The 20,660-nt window shown below is 66.0% G+C and overlaps 2 protein-coding genes across 10 annotated transcripts in view; one reads left to right on the top strand and one right to left on the bottom strand.

Moving 5' to 3' along the window:
- SIPA1L3 (signal induced proliferation associated 1 like 3) overlaps positions 1-6,312 on the top strand; it is a 77,550-nt gene extending 71,238 nt beyond the window's left edge. For 5 of the 6 annotated variants that reach the window (XM_043501466.1, XM_038381499.2, XM_043501468.1 and 2 more), the window contains exons 17-21: positions 146-347; positions 1,275-1,418; positions 4,257-4,362; positions 4,958-5,039; positions 5,317-6,312. In XM_043501466.1, the coding sequence (XP_043357401.1) occupies positions 146-347; positions 1,275-1,418; positions 4,257-4,362; positions 4,958-5,039; positions 5,317-5,463 (681 nt within the window). In that variant the 3' untranslated portion in view covers positions 5,464-6,312. Of the gene's footprint in view, positions 1-145; positions 348-1,274; positions 1,419-4,256; positions 4,363-4,957; positions 5,040-5,316 lie in introns of those variants that run through there. The other variant, XR_006276777.1, reaches the window with a different exon arrangement.
- A 2,147-nt stretch (positions 6,313-8,459) lies between these two features.
- DPF1 (double PHD fingers 1) lies at positions 8,460-19,441 on the bottom strand. 4 transcript variants are annotated; one of them, XM_043501470.1, is made up of 12 exons: positions 18,922-19,441; positions 14,166-14,326; positions 13,367-13,474; positions 12,850-12,977; positions 12,561-12,647; positions 12,253-12,331; positions 11,738-11,869; positions 11,283-11,333; positions 10,317-10,436; positions 9,784-9,896; positions 9,418-9,499; positions 8,460-9,288 (listed from the first exon to the last, which is right to left on the bottom strand). In XM_043501470.1, the coding sequence occupies exons 1-12, from the start codon at positions 19,002-19,004 to the stop codon at positions 9,218-9,220; spliced, it is 1,215 nt and encodes a 404-aa protein (XP_043357405.1). In that variant the 5' UTR covers positions 19,005-19,441; the 3' UTR covers positions 8,460-9,217. The 4 variants fall into 4 exon arrangements, with proteins under 4 accessions (XP_043357405.1, XP_038237890.1, XP_038237889.1 ...); XM_038381962.2 differs by having other exon boundaries at positions 12,561-12,650; positions 13,382-13,474; positions 18,922-19,440; XM_038381961.2 differs by having other exon boundaries at positions 12,561-12,650; positions 18,922-19,265.
- Between the last annotated feature and the right edge of the window lie 1,219 nt (positions 19,442-20,660).

The following is a 20,660-nucleotide window of genomic DNA, read 5'->3' on the forward strand; positions in this document are numbered from 1 at the left end:
GAGGTCTTTGGGACAGGGACAGTCTCTCACCCTGGTTCTGCGTAGACTCCATCCCCGGCCTCCAATGAGGCTTCTCAGTGCTACTGTAACACTCCCAGTAGTAACCCCTAGGTTCTACCAGAAAGTAACTGTGTTTCTGCGACAGTCTCCGCAGAAGACTCTCCAGCGGACGTTATCAGATGAGAGCCTGTGCAGCGGGAGGAGAGACGCTAGCTACGCCAACGCCACCTGCTTCGAACAGTCCCTGGCCAGCGACGTCCTCTTCACCAGCACCTATCCGTCCAACACGCTGCCCATCCGGCGGCAGCACCCGCAGCCGGACAACGGGGGCCTCCCTGAGAAGAAATGTGAGTATGGCGCGGGTCTTGGTTAGAGCCGGGGGCTGGCAGGCAGGACTCCTGGGTTTTGTCCCTGGCTCTGGGAGGGGAGTGGGGTCTAGCGGTTAGAGACGGGGGCTGTGAGCCAGGACTCTTGGGTTCTTTCCCCAGCTCTGCCACTGACCTGCTGTGTGACTCCAACTGCGTCACCTCCCCTCGCTGTGAAAGGGGACAGGGATATACCGTGGTTGGGGGTCCCAAGGTAATGAATGTGAGAGATGCAGGGTAGCTTGTGACGTGGGTGCTGCCGTGGTCCCGGTTCGTCAGGGAGCACACACAGCGCCCTGCCTGGCAGAGAAATGCCATGCGCTGCATGTGTGCTTGGTAGTAGACAAGAGCTGGGTCTCCCCGTGGGCAGGCGCAGCTCCCCTCTGGAAAGAGCCAGGGTGTTTCCATCCAGCAGCAGGCGGGTCTCCTTGGACCGTCACAGGACCGGCCCCTTCCCTCCCTTCCTCTCCCATGTGCCTCTTCCTGGACATGTCATTGCACCACGGTCCTTCCTCCCAGCGCTGGGCCGATTCCTGCGAGCAGCAGTGCGGCGAGGCCCCGCTGGCAGGTCTCCCCGGGCTCCTGGGGAAGGGCGGGGGTGGTGTGTGTGTGCTTCGGCGTGTGCGGGGCTGGTCTGAGCACAGCCCTAGCGTCCGTTCCAGGAGCCGGGGCGGGGCTGGATCCAAGGGCTGGAGCATGTGAATTCTGCAGACCAGCCCCATGGTGCTAGTGGGGATGATTCGTTGGCCTACAAGCTGGGGGTGCTCATCCCTGGGCTACACTTGGCCCCAGCGTAACCACAGGGCAGTGGGTGGGGGGCTGGCAGCAGGGCAGAGCGCTGCTCCGGGGGGGGCTGGGCTTGCTTCCCGGTACTCCGAGCCTCCTCTGACCCCTCTGCTCTCCCCAAAGCCACCATCTCTGCCTCGGAGCTGTCACTGAGCGATGTGCGGGACAAGCCCACAAGACGCCTCGACCCGGGGCTGATGCCCCTGCCCGACACGGCAGCTGGCCTGGAATGGTCCAGCCTGGTCAATGCTGCGAAGGCCTATGAAGGTAGGAGCGCCCTGGTGTCTGCAGAACGCTCGCTCCCCGCCAGCCTGGAGGTGGTGCTGCTGGCTGCCAGTTAGCCAAGCCATGCCCAGACAGCTGCAGCGTCAGGAAATTATTGCCCAGCTAATGGCAGTGAGAGGGAAACCGAGGCACAACCTCCCTTTGCAGGAGGTGACGATGATTGATACTGACCATGGCATCGTTGGCCGTAGAGCTCTGAGATCAGAGCCGGGCAGAGGGCACCAGGGTGGGGGGAAGGGCTGGGCAAGGTGCTGGAACTAGGGGTACGGGGCGAGCTGCAGCACCCCCTGACTTGAAATGGTGTTCATCATATCCAGGGTTTACAGTTCAGTTCAACGGCTCTCAGCCCGCACTGTATGCATTGTTCCAGCACCCTGGAGCTGGGGGCAGCAGGATGGGACGTGATAAGGGGGTTTCTGCGACCGTGACGGGAAGTGGGTACAAATTGGGGGTTTCAAAGGCACGTGGCTAACATGTGTCATCTGTGCACCGTCCATTTGAGCCTCTGTCCCTCCACTCCATCTCTGCCTCCCCCAGCTCCGACTCAGAGCCAGAGAGCTCCAGGCCAGCAGGACCAGCTGAGTCCCTCCACGCTGTCCCCTGCCAGCTCAGCACTTGGTCAGTGTCCTCCAGAGGGAGGGGCGGGCCCCCAAGTTCAGAGCTGTCCTGTGATTTGGGGGGCTTGGCTCAAGCCCCCAGAGCAGGAGCAGATTCCAAGGGGCGAGTGTCCCAGTCGGGTCCCTTCGCAGGGAGGGGCTCTTGGCTGCGGGGTGTCTGTAGGGTGCGCTGGGCGTGCGAGGAGGCCCCAGCTCTTCGGGAGTCGCCGTAAGGAGACAGTCTGCGCTGGGTGGGTTCTCTGCGCTGCGGGAGCTTGGAGCAGCTGGTCACAACAGTCCCTCCGTTCCCTGCTCGGATTCCCTCGTTCCCTCCCCCTAGACCTGCCCTGCCAAGTGATGTCTTTACTGCTGCCCAGCCCCTCGTGTGGATGCCCTCCCCTCCCTGACCAGCCCCACGCGGCCGGCCACGCCCAGTGCACTGGAGCCACAGGCTGGGAAGCAAAAGTGTCCGGACCTGTCGACTCTCCTGTCCATGTGTCTTGCTCACGTGGCCAGGAGCCTCACCCCGGGGTTCTGGCAGGGCCGGGAGACGCACGGGAGCCCTTGTCGTGTGGCTCAGGGAGAAATACGGGCACTCCCAGCACCCTCCCATGACCGAGACCCCTCCCCAGGTAGGAGGCTGTTCCCTGGCTCTCTGCCAGCACCAAGGCCCTGCTGCTGCAGCAGCGTGTGTGTGGGACCCTGGGGTCCTGACTCTGGCAGCACTGTTAGTGGTTAGAGCACAGAGCTGAGCGCCAGGAAGCCCCAAATTCTAGTCCTGGGGACTGGGCTCTGCTGTCCTCTGGAGTGCAATGGGGCCTGGTCATGGGGGTGGAGGGTGAGTCTAGTGCTGAGCATTGGCTGCACCCCATCGGGGTGGGTGCGGAGCAGGGCCCCCTGCATCCCATCAGCTCGTGCGGCCCTTCTGCATTGCTGCCTCTCCCTACTTCCAGCATCTTTGGGGGGGGGGGGGGTCTGCTGGTGAGGTGCCTTCCCTCGCTGTGGCCCCTGCGCCAGCTCTCGCGGGCTGTGCAGAGGGCAGTCTCCAGAGTAGCCTGAAAAGCAGCTTAGGTCCCTTCCCTGCCCTCGGGTCCCCTTGCGTTGTGGGGTGAGCCGCTCCTCTGCTCTTCACCGTACCCGGCTGCCAACTCCAGACAAAGCTGAGTCCTCCACGCCATCGTGCCTGTGACTTCCGCTGTCGCTTGCATCCCCAGGGAGCTGTGGCCTCGCCAGCCTCCTAGCTGACATGGCAAAATAAACAGACCCAGCTGGGACAGGGCTGCTAGCCTGGCGGAGAGGAGCTGTGTGCCACGGAAGGCCAGCGCTGGGAGCACAGGCATGGCCCCTGCCTTAGCAAGGAGATCGGAGCCCCTGCAGATTCTCACTGCCCTGTCTCTTCCCATCCCCCCATTGAAATGTAACTATCTGTGGGGGTGGGCAGCTGCTTCAGCCCCACACAAATACAGCCCCCCCATTCCTAACCGTGTCCGTTCCCAGTGAAAGAGAAATTTCAACCTCCAAATTTCCGCTTGGCAGAGAAAGGCGTGTAGCCAGAGTGAGTGGCAGGGCAGCACAGCGAGGGTTAACCCTGGAAGGTGCTGCAGGTGTGCGGGGAGGGGGGGACTTCACCCGGCATCCCAGCCGGTCCATGGGCTAGCCTGTGCCCGGTGGGGTGTCCTGCGAGGGCTCGGCATGCCGGTGCTGCAAGGGACCCCCGTGGAGACTGGCGCCCCATAGGCCAGAATTGTCGGGGCTTGTGCCATTGGTGTTTCCTCCTAGGTGCATTTGACGTGGTTCAGATTTGGCCGTGGTGCATCACCCGTGGCACGCACGGCCCTGCCTGGGAAACTCTCCTGGACCCAGCAGTGCAGGAGTCACGCTGGCCGTTCCCAGGAGGGGCAGAGAGTCCAGCCAGCCCCCGACCGCTGGCCAGCTGTGCTGCAGGACAGGGGCTCCCCTCAGGCTGAGAAGCCCGGATTGCAGCCGGGGTCTCCCCACCACCTGAGGCCCACGGAGGGCTGTGCAGGCCAGGGCGAGTCAAGCCAGGGGCGCTGCCTGGTAACTGGGCTCTGGGAGGAGCTCCTTCCAGCACACAGCTTCCTGCTCCGGCGAGGGCTGCTGCGGGCAGCGCTCAGGCCCAGGGAGTGCGGGTGCCCTCCAGGCAGAGCCGAGCTGCCTGGGCAGCATGGGTGCGGCAAAGCACAGCCACCCCTTTGCCTTTCAGTGCAGAGAGCCGTCTCCCTCTTCTCCCTCAACGACCCGATGCTGAGCCCTGCCGCCCCGCCAGCGCACAGCCCAGGCCCCACGCCCTGCACCACGCCCACCATGAGGTAAGCAGGGAGCGCCCAGGTAAGCCGCGGCCCCTCTCCGTAACAGGGCAGACACCGCTGGGTGGGCTGGGCAGGTGGCTGGCGGGACAGGTGTGTCTAGCAGCAGTCCGGGCAGCGAGCGCCCTCCAGGCCTGGGCTGTGGGTGAGGGCAAGCCAGCACCTCTTCCTGGTGGCAGGAACCCAGCCGGCCTCACATGGCCGACGTTTCAGCGCGTCATGGAGCCACCGCCTGGCGTTGCAGCCAGAGCGCCACAGGGCAGGGTGCTGTAGGAGCAGGGGGCAGACACTGCAGCCTCAGCCAGCCTGCCTGGGGGGAGCCCCCCATCAAGGCTGCGTCCTCACGCCCCTGGTTCTGTGTGTGTCTGTAGGGTGGTGCTAGCATTTCATCCATCCCCATCTCAGACCCACAGCCTGGCCAGGGAGACTGTTCCCCCACCCCAAGGCTGCCCTGGCCTGGGCTCCTCGCGCCAGCGGCTTAAGCCAGGAGGCTGCCCAGTGGCTGCAGCAGGTCTCCACAGCCCTGCCAGCTCCTCTTGTCTGCACTGGGTCCCCAGTGCTGTGGTGAGATGCATTGACCATGTTTTCCCCTCCCCAGCGAGGAGCTGCCCCTGGACCTGACGGGGAAGGTGTGTCAGCTGGAGGCCATGCTGAAGCAGCTACACAGTGACCTGCAGAAAGTAAGGGGCTCGCACCAGGGCTGCCCCCTTCCCCTCCTGTCAGCCCCACAGGGCCCCCCCTTCTCTCTGCCACTGGGCAGCCTCTCAGAAAGCTCCATCAGGCGGGAGTGCCTGTGCCCAGGGGCTGGAGTGCCTAGCGGGTTTGAGGCAGGCGGGCTGGGAGTCAGGATTCCTGGGTTCACTCCTTGCTCCTGAGCTGTCAGAAGGCTGGTGGCCCGGCTGGGGGTGGGGCTGGCTGCAGCTGGGAGCTCTCCAAACACCCCCCTCTCTCGCTCAGGAGAAGCAGGACAAGGTGGTGCTGCAGGCAGAGGTGGCCAGTCTGCGCCAGAACAACCAGCGGCTGCAGGAGGAATCGCAGACGGCCAACGAGCAGCTGCGCAAGTTCGCAGAGATCTTCTCCAGCCCTGTGGATAAGGAGCTGTGAGCTGCCCCTCTCAGGCACCAGGTGCCAGGCACACCCCGTGCTGTACTCCCAGGCTGCCAGCTGGGTGGGGGCAGCAGTGACCTGGGAGGTGCAGGGCACTGGGGAAGCTTCTGATGTGCTGGAAGGGGCCTGTCCTTGGAAGGAGCATTGCCGGCCCTTCCCCACCTGCACCATGCCCCTGGCACTATGTGGCTAAACACGGGCATTTACTGCTCCATCTCCCTCCACGCAGTGCTGTGTGTCAAGCCAGGGATCTGTGTCTGTTCTCTGCTACACCACCAGGATGTTCTTGGGGCGCCAGTGCCAGACATGGCATCCCCTTAAACCTCATGCAAAGAGCACTGCTGGGCACCCGGGCCAGGACAGTGACTTCCTCACCCTGGAGGGGATCTGACCCGTTGGGGGGCAGGGGAGATCTTGGGGTTGCATCGGCCAGGGTGACTATCTCTGGGGCATGAACCTTTGCTAATCTAGGAAATATCCCTGTGAAATGACTTGATTCCAGCTGTGGGCACTGGAACAGCCCTTCTGCACTATGCTGCACAGCCTGCATCTTCTGGCCGGGACCCCTGGCTGTCTGCCACGGACATAGCACTGTGGGGCTGGACAGGGTCGGTCGCTGTCACGGCTGCTGGGGGGCAGGGTTTCGGGTGTAAAATAATTATAATGGGACCCATAGCTGGGAGAGAATATAAAAATTGCCCCCCGCCTCTGCAAGCACCTTCTCAGCGCTAAGTTATTTTCTAGAGAAGGCACTGCTGAGAGTGGGTCAGGCCCTGCAGGCGGATTGCCATGTAAATGTTCTTTATAAGACACTATATTTGTATAAAGGAGACGCTTTCTAAGGCTTTTTCCGTGCGATTTCTGTACGGGGCGCCAGGCAGCAAGGAGCATTCGCGGCGGCTGCGACGTAAAAGCAAGAGCAGCGTGTGCTGGGGGAATGAACCTGTGGTTACCGTGCTTGGCGGGTAACCTGCGATGGGAGAGAAATCTGTTACCCAGAGCGGCTCCTGGGCAGGGCTGTGTTTGCTAAACTGCTAGATCAGCATGTGGCCAGTGGGTGACCCCTAGAGCACCCCCCCAGTTCCCTTTTATAGCTGCCTCCAGCATCCAACCCACAGCCACTTCCGCTGCCTTTTACAGCTCGGTGGTGCGGGCCAAGCCCAGCGCTAACGGCGGGGCTCCAGGCAGCTACCTGGGAGGCTTTCCCGGGGGCTCGCACAGATACGGCCAGTTGCTGCTTTACTACTTTGACTCGCTGCCCTTTCTTTGGCCGGGCCGCGTGGTCGTCGGGCAGCAAGGTGCTAATTTCATGTGCATGAAACCTCCTGTGCCCCAGCCAGCACAGGCCAGGTCCCCAGCGGTGCTGTGCATCGCTTTGAATCAGCTTGACATCGCAGCCTCCTGATTGACCCTGCTGGGCGAGGGGGCAGCGCCCCTCCCCACCTCTCCTTGGGCTGGGGCAGGGAAGACCCTGGGCCGCAGAAACTGCCCGCTTTCCAGGAGCTGCCTGAGCCCCCGGCTGCTGCCTGTCCCATCTCGGTGTGTTAGCTGCAGCTGGTGTGGCCGGTGGGCCTGGGGAGGGCAGACCTGTGCCCAGGTCAGGAGCCCCCGCCGCGGGCTGCCATCTGCTCAGTGGGGTGGAAACGTTTGCAGAATCCAGTAAAACCTCATTTGGGGCAGGAAAACGAAAGAGCTGGTGCCTGGTCCCCATGGCCCAGGGGGTGATGCAGCAGCAGGTGGTGCTCCCCAGGACTCAGGGGGGCCTGTGTCCCCTTCTCCCTGGCCCCACAGCTGATCTATGAGGGTAACAGGCAAGTAAATCAGCTGCTTTGTTGGATAAGGGTCCTTGCAGATAAAAGCTCTGATTTAATTTTACCTCATGCTTTGCTGATTGAAAAAACTGCCTTTTAAATGCCCCCCTCCCCTGCATGTGGAAGGAGGGTTAGAAGGAGCTAAACCTTTCCGCCACCTGCCTCGGGCTTTCAGCTGCCAGGAGCAGCTCCAGGCAGAGAGTGGGGGAGGCCCCCTTGCTCCCCGAGGCTGGGTTCAGTCTGTTTCCCCCACCCCATGGCATGGATTGACACCAGCAGCCAGGCTCCAGCTACCTGGAGCAGAGGAGGGGTGGGTCCCCCTCTGGGGGGGTGCATGGGGCAGCTGAGCCTGTTGGGAGCAAGGGGGATCCCTCACTGGGGGGGCGCAGGCTATGTTTGCGGGGCTGGTGCTGAGCCCTCTTCCCTCCCCTGTAAAGGGCTGCAGCTGTCTGGGGCCAGGATCTCCGATGGGGGGGGAGGGGAGGAAGAAGAGGTTAGGGGACCATTGGACCTGCCCCCCCCCCGGGGTGAAATGACCAGAGCGGGTGGGGGGGTGGAATCAGCTGCTCAGCCATGAATTGAGGCTGATGGGAGGGGTGAAAATCCCCTTTATCCTGGACATCGTGACCCCAGCAGGGGCCTGCTCAAATAGCACGCCCTGGGCTGCTCATCACTCCCCGCTCTGGGAGCAGTAGGGCCCCCCAGCCTGGCTCCAGCCATTAGCCCCCCTCCCACAGCAGGGCCAGAGCCCAGGAGTCCCGGGGGGGGGGGCTTGCCCAGCTAAGGGATTGGGGTTCCCACAGCCCAGGGGCCTGCTAGGCCCTGTTTTGGGGGCAGGGGTGTGTGCAGATCATGCTGGACCTAGGGGGAGGTACAGTGCCCCCCCTGCGTGCAAAGATTAACCCAGCAGCTTGGGGTATAATCTGGGTAAAAAGTAGGTCACACATGAAGGCTGCCCCTAGCAGCCCCCACACCTACCATGGGGGGGGGGGTATGCCGGTTGCTGTGATGCCCAGGGCCAGGGAGTGCTGGCCACACAGGAAGCATCACACCCCAAACTCCCTGTGTGCACCCTACCCCCTCAGGGGCAACACACCCATCCCTGGCTCTGGGGGGTGGGGGTGCTAGGAGCCCGAACTCCTGGGTTCTCTCACCTGCTCGGGGGAGAAAAGACACCAAGGCTGGGCCATGGACCATGGTTTAATGCACAGAACAATCCAAGCACATTGCAGACGGCAGCACCAGAACGACATCATGAACACGGGCGGGGTGGGGTGGGGGGCAGGCCGGGCACCTGGAATTGCCCACGGACTGGCCACTGCTCGCACCCCCTCCTGCCCCGGCAGCTTTTTTACACCCCCCCTTTTTTGAACCAGCAACAACAGAAAATAAACACCCACATCAAACAGCTTTAGTGAGGGGCACTGCCCCCCCTGCAGTTCCTCTTGCACTAAAATAAATACACCCCAGCTGGCTGGGGGGGGGGCAGTGTGACCCCATGAGATGCAGCACCAGGGCCTGGGCCAGGGAACAGGGGAGCAGCAGTGAATACACTAATCCCTCCCCACCCCACCACTAAGGGCCTGAAACAGCTGGAGGGAGGACAGTGCTTCCCCCCCCGATGGTCCCCACCCAGCTCTGGGAAAAGGAAAAAAAAAAAATTCTATTTCCACATCATGCAAAAGTCCCTTCCCCTGCATCCCCCCAGGCAGTTGGGGGGGCCTCTGGGGAGCAGCCCCACCAGGAGCACCCAGGCCCAGCATGCCCCCCCACCTGGAGTTATGGCTTTGAGGAGGATTTTGGCTGAGGGGGCTACATAGGAGCCCCCCCTGGGTGCAGGGTTTGAGGGTGTTGGAGTCTGGGGGCACATGGCTGGGGGGGTCCTCCCACTCGCTCTGGTCATGGTGCCCCCCCCCGGGAGCCATCTGGGGGGGGCGGCTCTAGGTGAGCGTGATGTAAGCCGAGGCCTTGTCCTTCAGCTGCCGCAGGCACAGGTAACAGCTCCAGCTCCCTGTGGGCGGGGGGGAAGAGCGTCAGCCTGGCCCCCAGCCTCCCCTACAGCCCCCTCCCTGCGTGGGAGACGCCGGCCCACCAGTCCCCCCAGCCCAGCCGTGAGGGATTGAGGGAGCAGGGGGCTCACCTTCGGGAGGCTCTGCCATGGGGGGGTTCAAGCAGTACATGTGGTAGCCCCGGTCGCAGTCGTCACAGAAGAGCAGCTGGTCCTGCCAGGGCGGGGGGCGGAAAGGCAGGTCAGTGGGGAGCAGCGACACCAGCCCTCCCCTGGGGGGTGCCAGGGGGCAGCGATGGGACCCACTCCCAGGAGGGGCAAGGGGGAGGCAGGCGCTCACCTCAAGTCTCCAAGGGGCTAGAGGGGTGGGGGAGGCGGGAGGGGCTGGCAGGTCCAGGGGGTTGGGTGCAGGGAGGTCAGGGCCTGGCAGGATCAGGGAGTGGGGGGGTGGTTGGGGCTGGCGAGTACAGGGCATGGGGGGCTGCAGGGGCGGCTCACGTCATTCTCCGAGGTACCACAAAGGCTGCAGGATTTGCACTCGATGCACTGCCAGCGGTAGGTGCGCACGGCCGCCGTCATGTTCACCGTGAATTGTAGACACGAGGGGTGACCTGCAGGGGGCACAGAGCGGGGAGAGTCAGGGGGGTGGGGGGATGGCCCAGAGCAAGCAATTCCCCCCCCACTACTTCCCCCGGTACCACCCGCCAAGCCTGGGAATCTGCCCCTGCCAGGGCAGGGTGAGGCCAGGCTGAGACCCAGCAAATTCAGGACACCAGCCGCAGCCACAACAAGCCCCCCAGCCTGGGGCATCCCAGCAGGGGAGTGAAAATGCAGAACAGCTCAGCCTGGCCTCATTTGCCCCCGGACTGGGGGGGGGGGAAGACACCTCGTCCTCCACACATGCCCAGAGCAGGGCTCACCCCCCCCCCAGCAGGGGCAGCACAACAAACCGCGCCCGGCTCTGTCCCCTGCCAGCTCCCTCCCATCACACCCGTGCCCCCGGCTGTCCTGGCCTGGCCGGGGGTCCTCACCGGAGCGCCCACAGTCCGCGCAGGAGATGAGATCCTCGGGGCAGCCGGTTTTCTTGGCGCCGCCGAGACAGAAATCACAGTACCCGTTGGGAATGACCGAGCCATCCGGAGCTTTCTTCGCTGGAAAACAGCGAGCAGAGGCGGAGATGAAGGGGTGCAGCAGGCTCGGCCCCATGCAGCCCCCCCCACTAACACTGCCCCCACCCCCAGGGCACCTGACACAGCCCGGTACCAACGTGGAATCCCCGGGTTAGGCAACAAGCCAACCCTCCCCCCCCCGTCCCCGGCAGCCTCCCCCTGCTGTGACCTTCCTCCGCACAGTGCCCTGGCAGACTGATGCTGCCCCCAGCTGCCCACCCACTGCCTTCCAGGGCCCTGCAGGCTGCTCCGGGGTGGGAGCCAGAAGCCAGCGGGTTTGTGTGTTTTTCTCCCCTTTCCAGCTGGGAAGAGTCAGCCCAGCCTTGGCCCCGGGGCCAGACCCGGGCAGCTCCCAGGGAGGAATCTCTTTTCAGAGCGTTTTCCTCCCAGGGGCTGGGCGCAGTCGGGGTGAGATCCGGGAGAGCTGCTCCGGCCCGGCCCCTGGCACCGGACACGGCCACATGCCGAGCTCTCAGGCCGGATGGTCCCTGGGCCTGAAACTGCACCAATCTGAGTCCTCCAAACCTCTCCCAGCAAACGGGGTCTGGCTCCCTCATGTCTGAGATCACAGCCCCATGGGACACTAGGGGCGCTGGGCTGCAGGGGCTGGTGAGGGGCGCTGCATGGCACTAGGGTGCGCTGTGCTGCAGGACGGGGGGCTTGGTGGGGGGCCTCTCCCCGGGCAGGCAGGGCTGGCCCCGCTGCCCCAGTCAGTCAGTCACTTTCCTCCTTTCCAGGTCACCTTCAAGGCCCCAAACTGGGGCCAGGGCACCGGGCCACGTGTCGGGTCGGGGGTCCTGCCCCCCCCCCGGGTGTGGGGGGGGTTACCTGTGTGTCTGCGCTGGTTCTCGGGGACCCAATTCAATTCTTTGTAAAACTCTGACAGGAACAGCAAAAACCAGACAGAATGAGGTTAAAGCCAGCTGCCCCCCCCCCAAGTCCAGCTCTCCAACAGATGGAGATTGGGGGGAGTCCCCCACCCAAACCCCTGACTAGAGCGTGGGCCCTGGGGGGAGGAGCCCGGTCCTGTGAGCCCCTAGGACTCCCTGGCACCCCCCAGAGCAAAGGGACCTCCGGTGAGGGACTGGACATGGAAGAGGTAGAATGGGGCCAGGCTGGTTCCCCCAAAACTACCCCCCCCCGAACAATTAGAAACCAGGCAGCCCCCCCCCCCAACAGTGACCCCAGCAGTGGGATGTTGCATGGCTCATACCCCCCCGCCAACAGTCATGCCAGCTGTGGGGTGCTGCAGGGCTCCCCCCCGTTGGGTCCCCAGGGCTCACGCTTGTGGTTGTTCTTGCGGTGCAGGGGCAGGGGGTGTCGCTCCGCGTTCTCCTCGCCCTCCTCCTCTGCCAGGTGGGTGTGGGTGTAGTGGTAACTCAGCCCCGGGCGGTTCTTGTAGCGCTTCCCGCAGACTGGAGGGAGGGCAGGGTCAGAGCCCCCCAAAACCAGCCCCCCCATCCTCTTCAGACCCCCCGCTGGGAATCCCCTGGGCTGGGAGCTGAGGGGGTGCGCCCTGCATTGCCATCCCGGACACCTGGGTCCCCTCCACACCCCAGAGCTGGGGGTTGTAGGGCCCCCTAGTGGCGAGTGCCCCGCATTGCCATCCCGGACGCCTGGGTCCCCTCCACACCCCAGAGCTGGGGGTTTAGGGCCCCCTAGTGGCGAGTGCCCCGCATTGCCGTCCCGGACGCCTGGGTCCCCTCCACACCCCAGAGCTGGGGGTTCTAGGGCCCCGTAGTGGCGAGTGCCCCGCATTGCCGTCCCGGACGCCTGGGTCCCATTGCCACACACTCACTGTCGCAGACGTAAGGCTTGTCACGGTCCTCCAGTGAGGGGGCGTCCTGCCTCTTCCGCATGCCCCCGATCCCGTAGGCCTGGGGGGCCGGGAAGGGGGTGAGATGCAGCCGGACAGCACCTTCCGGCTCCCACCCCAGGGCCAGCACAGAGCCAACGGGGGTGGGGGTGCCCCAGGGGCTGGGCTCCCGCCTGCTCCCCCTCCCCCATACACCTTCCCATCCCCGGCCCCTTCCCCTCAGCTCCCCACCCCCATACACCCCCCCCATCATCCCAGCTCCCCCTCCCCCAAACACACCCCCGCCCCACCTTGCCCTTGGCCTTGTTCTTGCGCCGGGGGATGTCGTCCTCCAGGTCGTCGCCCTCCAGGTCGTGGGGGAACTCGCCCACCTGCTGCTTCTGCCACAGACCGGGGGGGAGGGTCAGAGCCAGGGGAGTATCAGAGCCCTGCCCCCCCACAGCACCGCCATGCAGGGAGCCCCCCATGAATGGGCTGGGGGCAGGGAGCGAACGCAAAGGGGGCTCACCCCTGGGAGGGATGGGGGACTGTTGGGGAGCGATTGGTGCCCCAAGAGGGGCTGCAGGGGGGGGTCCTCACCTGACAGTCCAGCACCAGCTCCTCCTCCTTCAGCTCCGTTTTCTTGTCCCCTGTCTCGGCGCAGAGCAGGGCCTCCAGCACCGGCCCCTCTGGGAGCCCCCCCTCCTTCTTCAGGGGGGCCTCGCAGTCTGGGGGAGCATCATGTCAGAGCGGCTGGGCAGGGCCCTCAAATACAGACCCCCCAGGTGCTCTGACACCTTCGGAGAGACCCCCCAGTAAGGCCCCACCAGCTGCAATTCACCTAAATTCCAGCCAAATGACCTCCAGCCATGCACCGTGGTAACGTGGGGCTGTAATTAGGGGGTGCCCCCCACCCCTGGGCTCTGATCTCCCTCAGCATTACCATGGAAACCAACTGAGCCCCCCAACAGCCCCCCTCCTCCCAACCCCAGCCTTGCCTGCCCCCCGCAAAGCCCCTGGTGTGGGAGGGGATGATCTGGGGGCCACAACAGGGAGGGGCTGAGATCACCAGGATCAGAATCTCCCCCCATTCCCTCATCCCCCCCCAGTTCCTTACCGATCTTGAACTCACAAGGCCTCAGACGTGGATCCTCCAGGATGTTCAGTCGCCGTTTCTTGCGCCAGCAGCGGGCCGGGTACGTGTAGATCTGCCCCGGGGCCAGGCCTGCGGGGGGAGGGGTACATGAAGAGAGCCCCAAGATTCCCCCCCCAAATCCCCAGTGTTCATAGCCCCACAGCTCGGCTGCAGGGCTACGGGTTGGGATTGGGGAGCACCGGCCGGGCTGGCAAGGGCTGTGGGTTGGGAGTGAGGGGCACCGGCTGGGCTGGGGGGCCCAGGGCTGGGCTGAGGGTCAGGAGTGGTGGAAACCGGCCAGGCTGCGGGTCAGGGGTGGCACTGGCTGGGCTGGGAGGGGGGCTGTAAGTCAGGAGTGAGGGGCACTGGCAAGGCTGTAGGTTGGGAGTGGGGGGCACCAGCCAGGCTGCGGGTCAGGGTGGGTGCCGGCAGGTTGGGGGGGGGGACACTGGCTGGGCTGGGCTGCGGGTCGGGGGGGCCACCAGCGGAGCTGCGGGTCGGGGGGGCACTGGCTGGGCTGGGGGGGCTGCAAGTCAGGAGTGAGGGGCACTGGCCAGGCTGGGGGCCCAAGGCTGGGCTGAGGGTCAGGAGTGAGGGGCACCGACCAGGCTGTGGGTCAGGGTGGGTGCCGGCAGGTCGGGGGGGGGGGGGGAACTGGTTGGGCTGGGCTGTGGGTCGGCGGGGGCCACCGGCGGAGCTGCGGGTCAGGGGTGGCACTGGCTGGGCTGGGAGGGGGCTGCAAGTCGGGAGTGGGGGGCACCGGCAAGGCGGGGGGGCTCACCTGGCCCCCGGTGGGTCTTCTCCATCCAGATGTAGCAGTTGTTCTGGGCCACGCCGGTCTGCGAGTCGAGGAAGGGCAGGCGCAAGTTGCGCTCGGCGCAGAGCCGCGCATTGTAGCTGCGACAGTGCTCGATGGCCTCGCGGTAGAACTCCTCCCCCAGGCTGGCGAGACGGGGGGTCAGGGGGGCTGGGCCGGCCCAGCCCCCTGACACCCCAGAGCCTCTGAGCTCTCCCCCCAAAGCCCCGACACTGACCCCCACCGCCAAGCGTACGCACTCCCCACGTCCCGGCATCACCCCCAGCCCCACACCCCCCCATGCGGCCCGTCCGCACCCCCCAGCCAGGAGTCTGGTGGCCAGGCGGGGAGGTCTGGGAGAGTCCAGCTGGGGTGGGTGAGGGTGAGCCCGGTGGGACAGGCTGGAGGCGCAGGCTGGGGTGTCTGGGGCAGCCAGAGGGGGTAGGTTGGGGGAAGACACGGATGGGGGGGGTCCCATGGGACAAGCTGGGGGCGAAGGCTGGGAAGGTACGGGGTCAGGCTGAAGGATGCAGGGGGGTTGACGAAACAGGTTGGGGGTGGAGATTGAGGGAGCTGTGGGGCTAAACTTGTGGTGCTGGGTATCTGGTTTGGGGGGCTAGGCATGACAAGCTTGGAAGTCCAGCTAGGGCGGGGAAGTTGAGGGGCCCGGGGGGAACCAAGCTGGGGGGAGAGGTTGAGGGGTCCAGAGGTCCGGCTGGAAGGGGAGCCAGGCTGGGGGTGCAGTTCGGAGAAGACTGGCAGGACAGGCTGGAAAGGGCAGTTTGAGGGGGGGGTCCCCAGGCTGGGGAGTCCCAGGGAGTCAGCCTGAGGGGCAGGTTTGGGGGCTAGGGGTCCCAGGGGTCCTGCTGGGGAGTCTGGCTGGGGAGGGCCAGGCTGGGGGCAGGAAGGCTGAGGGGTCTGGGGGAGGTCTGGGAGGGAGGTTGAGGGGTCTGGGAGGGCAGGCTAGAGGGGGAGGTTGAGGGGTCCGGGGGAGGTCGGGGGGGCAGGCTGGGGGGGCAGACTGGAGGGGCCAGGCTGGGGGGGAGGTCGAGGGGTCCGGGGGAGGTCGGGGGGCAGGCTGGAGGGGGGAAGGCTGAGGGGTCTGGGAGGAAGGTCGGGGGGGCAGGCTGGGGGGGAGGTCGGGGGGGCAGGCTGGAGGTGGGAAGGCTGAGGGGTCTGGGAGGGAGGTCGGGGGGTCCGGGGGAGGTCGGGAGGCAGGCTGGGGGGGAGGTCGGGGGGGCAGGCTGGAGGTGGGAAGGCTGAGGGGTCTGGGAGGGAGGTCGGGGGTCCGGGGGAGGTCGGGGGGCAGGCTGGGGGGGAGGTCGGGGGGGCAGGCTGGAGGTGGGAAGGCTGAGGGGTCTGGGAGGGAGGTCGGGGGTCCGGGGGAGGTCGGGGGGCAGGCTGGGGGGAAGGTCGGGGGGGCAGGCTGGAGGTGGGAAGGCTGAGGGGTCTGGGAGGGAGGTTGGGGGGTCCGGGGGAGGTCGGGGGGCAGGCTGGAGGTGGGAAGGCTGAGGGGTCTGGGAGGGAGGTCGGGGGGTCCGGGGGAGGTCGGGGGGGCCCGGCTCTCACTCACCCCTGGAGCGGCTCCTGCCCGGCTGAGCCCATCCCGCCCCCGCCCCGGCCCGGTTTCATTCATTGCCCAGCCGGGGGGTGCCCATTGGCCCCCCCCGCCGCGCCCCGGTGCACGCCGGGAGATGCTGCCCCCCACTCCCCCCTTGGCTGAGGTCCTGCCCCGGGGCTCGTCCCGGGCTGCGCGAGGCGGCGCTGGATGCAAAGGCGGGGGGGGACATGGGGGGGTCACAGCTGGAAGGGGGCAGAGACTACAGCTCCCAGCATGCCCCGCGCTTGACAGCTGGCAGGCCCGCCTCCCGAGGGGGCGGATTAGCTGGGCCGGGGAAGGGGGGGGGTCACTCAGTGAGGGAGGGACCTGGGGGGGCTCAGGGAAGGTGCAAACGGAAGGGGGGGCGGGGCGGAGTCACAGCCCCCCTCTGCTCCCCCGACCCGCCCCCCCCCTTTGTATCCCGTCCCAACCCCCCTCTGCCCCTACTCAGAGTCCGGGGAGATGGGGGGGTTGTGAGTGGAGCCCCCTCCCTGCACCTACATCCCCTTGCAACTGGGATCAGGGCGGGGCCCTGCCGTGGGGATGGGGCCATAGCGGTGGGGGGCCCAGCTTAGAGTGGGGGGGCTCAGCTGATGCAAGCACGACCCTTTCCCCAGGGAGTTAAAATGAATCTGATCTGACCACCCCGCACTCAGAGTAGGGGGCGGGGTCCCCCAGGTCCAGGACAGACCCCACCTCTGACCTCCCACCCCCTTGTAGCATCCGGAGGCTCCAGCAGGGGCAGGGGGGCTCCTTTACTGGACTGCAGGGGGTCGGGGGGGACACCAGGCCCTGACCTAACGCATTGGCCAGTCACTCCTGGGAATGGAACCCAGGAGTCCTGGCTCCCAGCCCCCCTGCTCTGACCACTAGACCCCCCCACTCCCCTCCCAGAGCTGGGAGAGAACCCAGGCGTCCTGCTCCCCGGGTGACCTTGGGCACTAGTCTCTGGGCCTCAGTTTTCCATCTGTGACAGGGGCTAATGACCCTGCCCTTGTCTCCTCAAGCTGCGAGCTCGGGACTTAGGGTCCCTGGCTGCTGGGGCCCCGATCTCGGCCGGGCTCCGGGCAGGCACCTCCCGTGGCCCTGGGACCCCCCCGCAACCAGGGGCCCGGGGAGGGCGGGACGGGGGAAGATGGAGGCGGCGGGGCGGGGATAATGAGATGCTAATGAGGGCCCTGCTGCTGCGTGATGGGGCACCTGAGCTACTATTCGCTCCCTCCCGAGGGGTTAACCCTTCGGCCTCCGGCGGGGAGCTCCTAACCACTAGACCCTCCCCTCCCCGCTGGGGAGAGAACCCAGGAGTCCTGGCCCCCAGCCCCCAGCTCTAGCCACTAGACCCTCCCCCCCGCTGGGGAGAGAGCCCAGGAGTCCTGGCCCCCAGCCCCCAGCTCTAGCCACTAGACCCTCCCCCCCCCCACTGGGGAGAGAACCCAGGAGTCCTGGCCCCCAGCCCCCTGCTCTAGTCACTAGACCCTCCCCCCCGCTTGGGAGAGAGCCCAGGAGTCCTGGCCCCCAGCCCCCTGCTCTAGCCACTAGACCCTCCCCCCCGCTGGGGAGAGAGCCCAGGAGTCCTGGCCCCCAGCCCCCTGCTCTAGCCACTAGACCCTCCCCCCCGCTGGGGAGAGAGCCCAGGAGTCCTGGCCCCCCGGCCCCTGCTCTAGCCACTAGACCCTCCCCCCCGCTGGGGAGAGAGCCCAGGAGTCCTGGCCCCCAGCCCCCTGCTCTAGCCACTAGACCCTCCCCCCCGCTGGGGAGAGAGCCCAGGAGTCCTGGCCCCCAGCCCCCTGCTCTAGCCACTAGACCCTCCCCCCCACTGGGGAGAGAACCCAGGAGTCCTGGCCCCCAGCTCTAGCCACTAGACCCTCCCCCCCGCTGGGGAGAGAACCCAGGAGTCCTGGCCCCCAGCCCTCTGCTCTAGCCACTAGACCCCGCCCCCACTGGGGAGAGAACCCAGGAGTCCTGGCCCCCAGCCCTCTGCTCTAGCCACTAGACCCCGCCCCCACTGGGGAGAGAACCCAGGAGTCCTGGCCCCCAGCCCCCTGCTCTAGCTACTAGACCCTCCCCCCCCCACTGGGGAGAGAACCCAGGAGTCCTGGCCCCCAGCTCTAGCCGCTAGACCCCTCCCCCCCACGCTGGGGAGAGAACCCAGGAGTCCTGGCTAACCAGTTTTAGCCCTGGCACTAGGATGGGGGTCTAATGCTAATGCAGGTGGGACTGGCAGTCGGGACTAGTCCCAGCTCTGCTACAGACCTTTAGCAAATCCCTTCCCCACGCTATGCCTCAGTTTCCCCCGACCCAGGAGCCGACTGCCATTAAACACGTCACTGGGGTGCTTAGGACAGAACCATCTCAGACCAGGCGGGGAGGGGCTGTGACTGCACCCCTCAGCCCCCCCACATGCCTCTCCCTGTGGCGGCAGCACCAGTAGTGACCCCCCGCTGGGTGGAAGACACCTGCCTAGACCCACAGCCCCTCTCCCGAGCGGGCGGAGGTGTGGGGCGTGTCTGGGGATGGACAGACAGAAGGGGCTGTACGGGGGCGGGGGGCGCAGGGATGGCTCTGGATGGGGATAGATCGAGGGGGCTGGGGGGGGTAGCTGGTTGGAGGGTGGGGCTGGCGATGGACCCAGGGATCTGGGTGGGGATGGGGCTGGACCTGTGTGGGCGCGTGGGGCTGGAGAGACAGATGGGGCTGGGTCAGGGGCTGGCTGGCTGGAGCTGGACGCACAGAAGGATGTATGGGGCTGGCGGAGGGGGGGGGAAGCGGGGCTGGCTCTGGCCCAGGCCCCTGACGCCCCCAAGGAACTTTGTCTCCCTGGCACCGCGACAGCCCCCCCCCGCGGTAACTGGGCCGGGGGGCTCGGCCTGAATCCGGGCTCCAGCGGTGGGTGACACCCCCGGCCCCCCCAGCCCAGTTCTGCCCGCCGCACAATGGAATCTGCAGCCCCCAGACCTAACCCGCCCCCCCCCCGCGCGCTCCCCCCGTGGGAGCCGGAGCCGGCACAGTGCGAGTCCCCCGGGAGGGGATTCAAACGGGGGGGGGGGGCAGCCGGACGGGGTAGGGTGGGGTTTATAGGGGGGTGCATCCGCTGCACAATAGAGGCGCCCCCCGCTTGGCGCCCCCCGGCCCGGTACTCACGACTTGAGCGGGTTATGCACCGCCGCGGCCATCCCCGCAGCCCGGCTCCGCGCTCGGCTCGGCGCAGCCCGGTGCAGCTTCATTCATTCCCCGGGGCTGCCGTGGGGCAGGGGCAGCCAATCGGGGGCCTCCCAAAACTCCAGCTGCATCCTGGGAAACGTAGTCCTGCCCCCCTCCCCCCCGGTAAGGCAGGCAGGGGCCGTGCAAGCAGGGGGAGGTGCCCCCCCGCAGGGAGGGAGCAATTCCACCTTCCTCTGGTTCCCAATGGCCGGGGGCGTCACTGCGGGGGGGGTCCCCAGAGCACCGGCTGGGGGTGACTCATGTGACAGGGCAGGGGGCACAGGTGTGGTGGGGGGATCATGGCAGATTGGGGGGGGTCCGGGTGTGAAAACCTTCAGCTCCTGCTTATCTGACCCCCCTCCCCTCCGTCGGTTCTGTCTAGAGATGGGGGGGCTGTGAGCTCGGGGGGGGGCTGAGCAAATGCCAGACGTGCAGCAGCTTGAGGGGGAGGATTCCCCCCCCCCCTTAGTCATGACAGTATCTAGACTGAGGCTCCAGCCCAAAGCATAGACCCACGTCCCCGCCCCAGATCAGGGCCCTGTCCCCTGGCCCCCAACCCCCCCGGCCTGCCCCACCCCGACACCAAATCCCCTCCCACAGCCTCTGCCTGGGCTGGAACGCACCGATCACGGCTGGCACCGGCGCACGCCCCACATGTTGGGGGCACGCTGGGCCCACGGACCCAGCTTGAAACAGAACCCAGGAGCCCTGGCTTCCAGCCCCCCTGCTCTAGCCACCAGCCCCCACTCCCCTCCCAGAGCTGGGGAGAGAACCCAGGAGTCCTGGCTTCCAGCCCCCCTGCTCTAGCCACCAGCCCCACTCCCCTCCCAGAGCTGGGGAGAGAACCCAGGAGCCCTGGTGGCCAGCCCCGTGCCCCCGCCAGTAGCTGACACGTGCTACACTAGTGCCAGCTGTTGCGACTGGAGCAATGTCCCAAGATGGTCTGAGGCCTGGCGGGGCCCAGGCTGGTGTGGGTGTTTCTCCTGCTAGTTGGGGGGTTCGCTGGGGGCATCCCAGGAGTTAGACATTCCCCAACCTTCCCCCAGGCGGATGCAGCTTGGCTGCCAGGGGCGGGCAGGCTTGGCAGAGAGCCCATCCCAGCGACCCCAGCTCCACCCAGTGAGAGCAACCCGCATGGCCCCAGCCTTTGCCCAGCCCCCCACTGCCCTTCAGAGCCGAGAGGGCCGCCTGCTTCCCCTGTGCCCAGGGACTGCCCATGCCAGCCCCCAAAGCTCCGCGTGAGACAGGAGCCCAGCCGGCAAACAGGAGACCTGCCTCGCCAGGCCACCAGCCTCGCTGGGATTACAGTAGTGCCCAGCTGGGACTGGGGGCCCCGTCCAGACCCCAACCCAAAGGGAGACACACCCTGCCCCCAAGGACTCACAGTTAGGATTTTTATTACCATTTTGCCCCTTGGGAAGCTGAGGCGTGGACAGATGTGGGGACTTGGCCACAGTCACATAGGGAGTCCATGGCAAAGGTGGGATTTGAACCCTGATCTCCTGGGTCCCAGTCCAGTGCCTACCCCTGTGATACATGGCGGGGCTCCACATGAAACAGCTGCCCCCCCCCCCGGCACGTCTCCTTTAAGAGGATGAGCATCTCTGGCTGCTGGTTACCTTAGCAACCACAAATGATCCATTTCCTTATTCGAGATAAGGCAAATATCTATATATCTA

The sequence above is a fragment of the Dermochelys coriacea genome, chromosome 23 (genome assembly GCF_009764565.3).
Source record: "Dermochelys coriacea isolate rDerCor1 chromosome 23, rDerCor1.pri.v4, whole genome shotgun sequence".
In the NCBI taxonomy this organism is placed as follows: Eukaryota; Metazoa; Chordata; order Testudines; family Dermochelyidae; genus Dermochelys; species Dermochelys coriacea.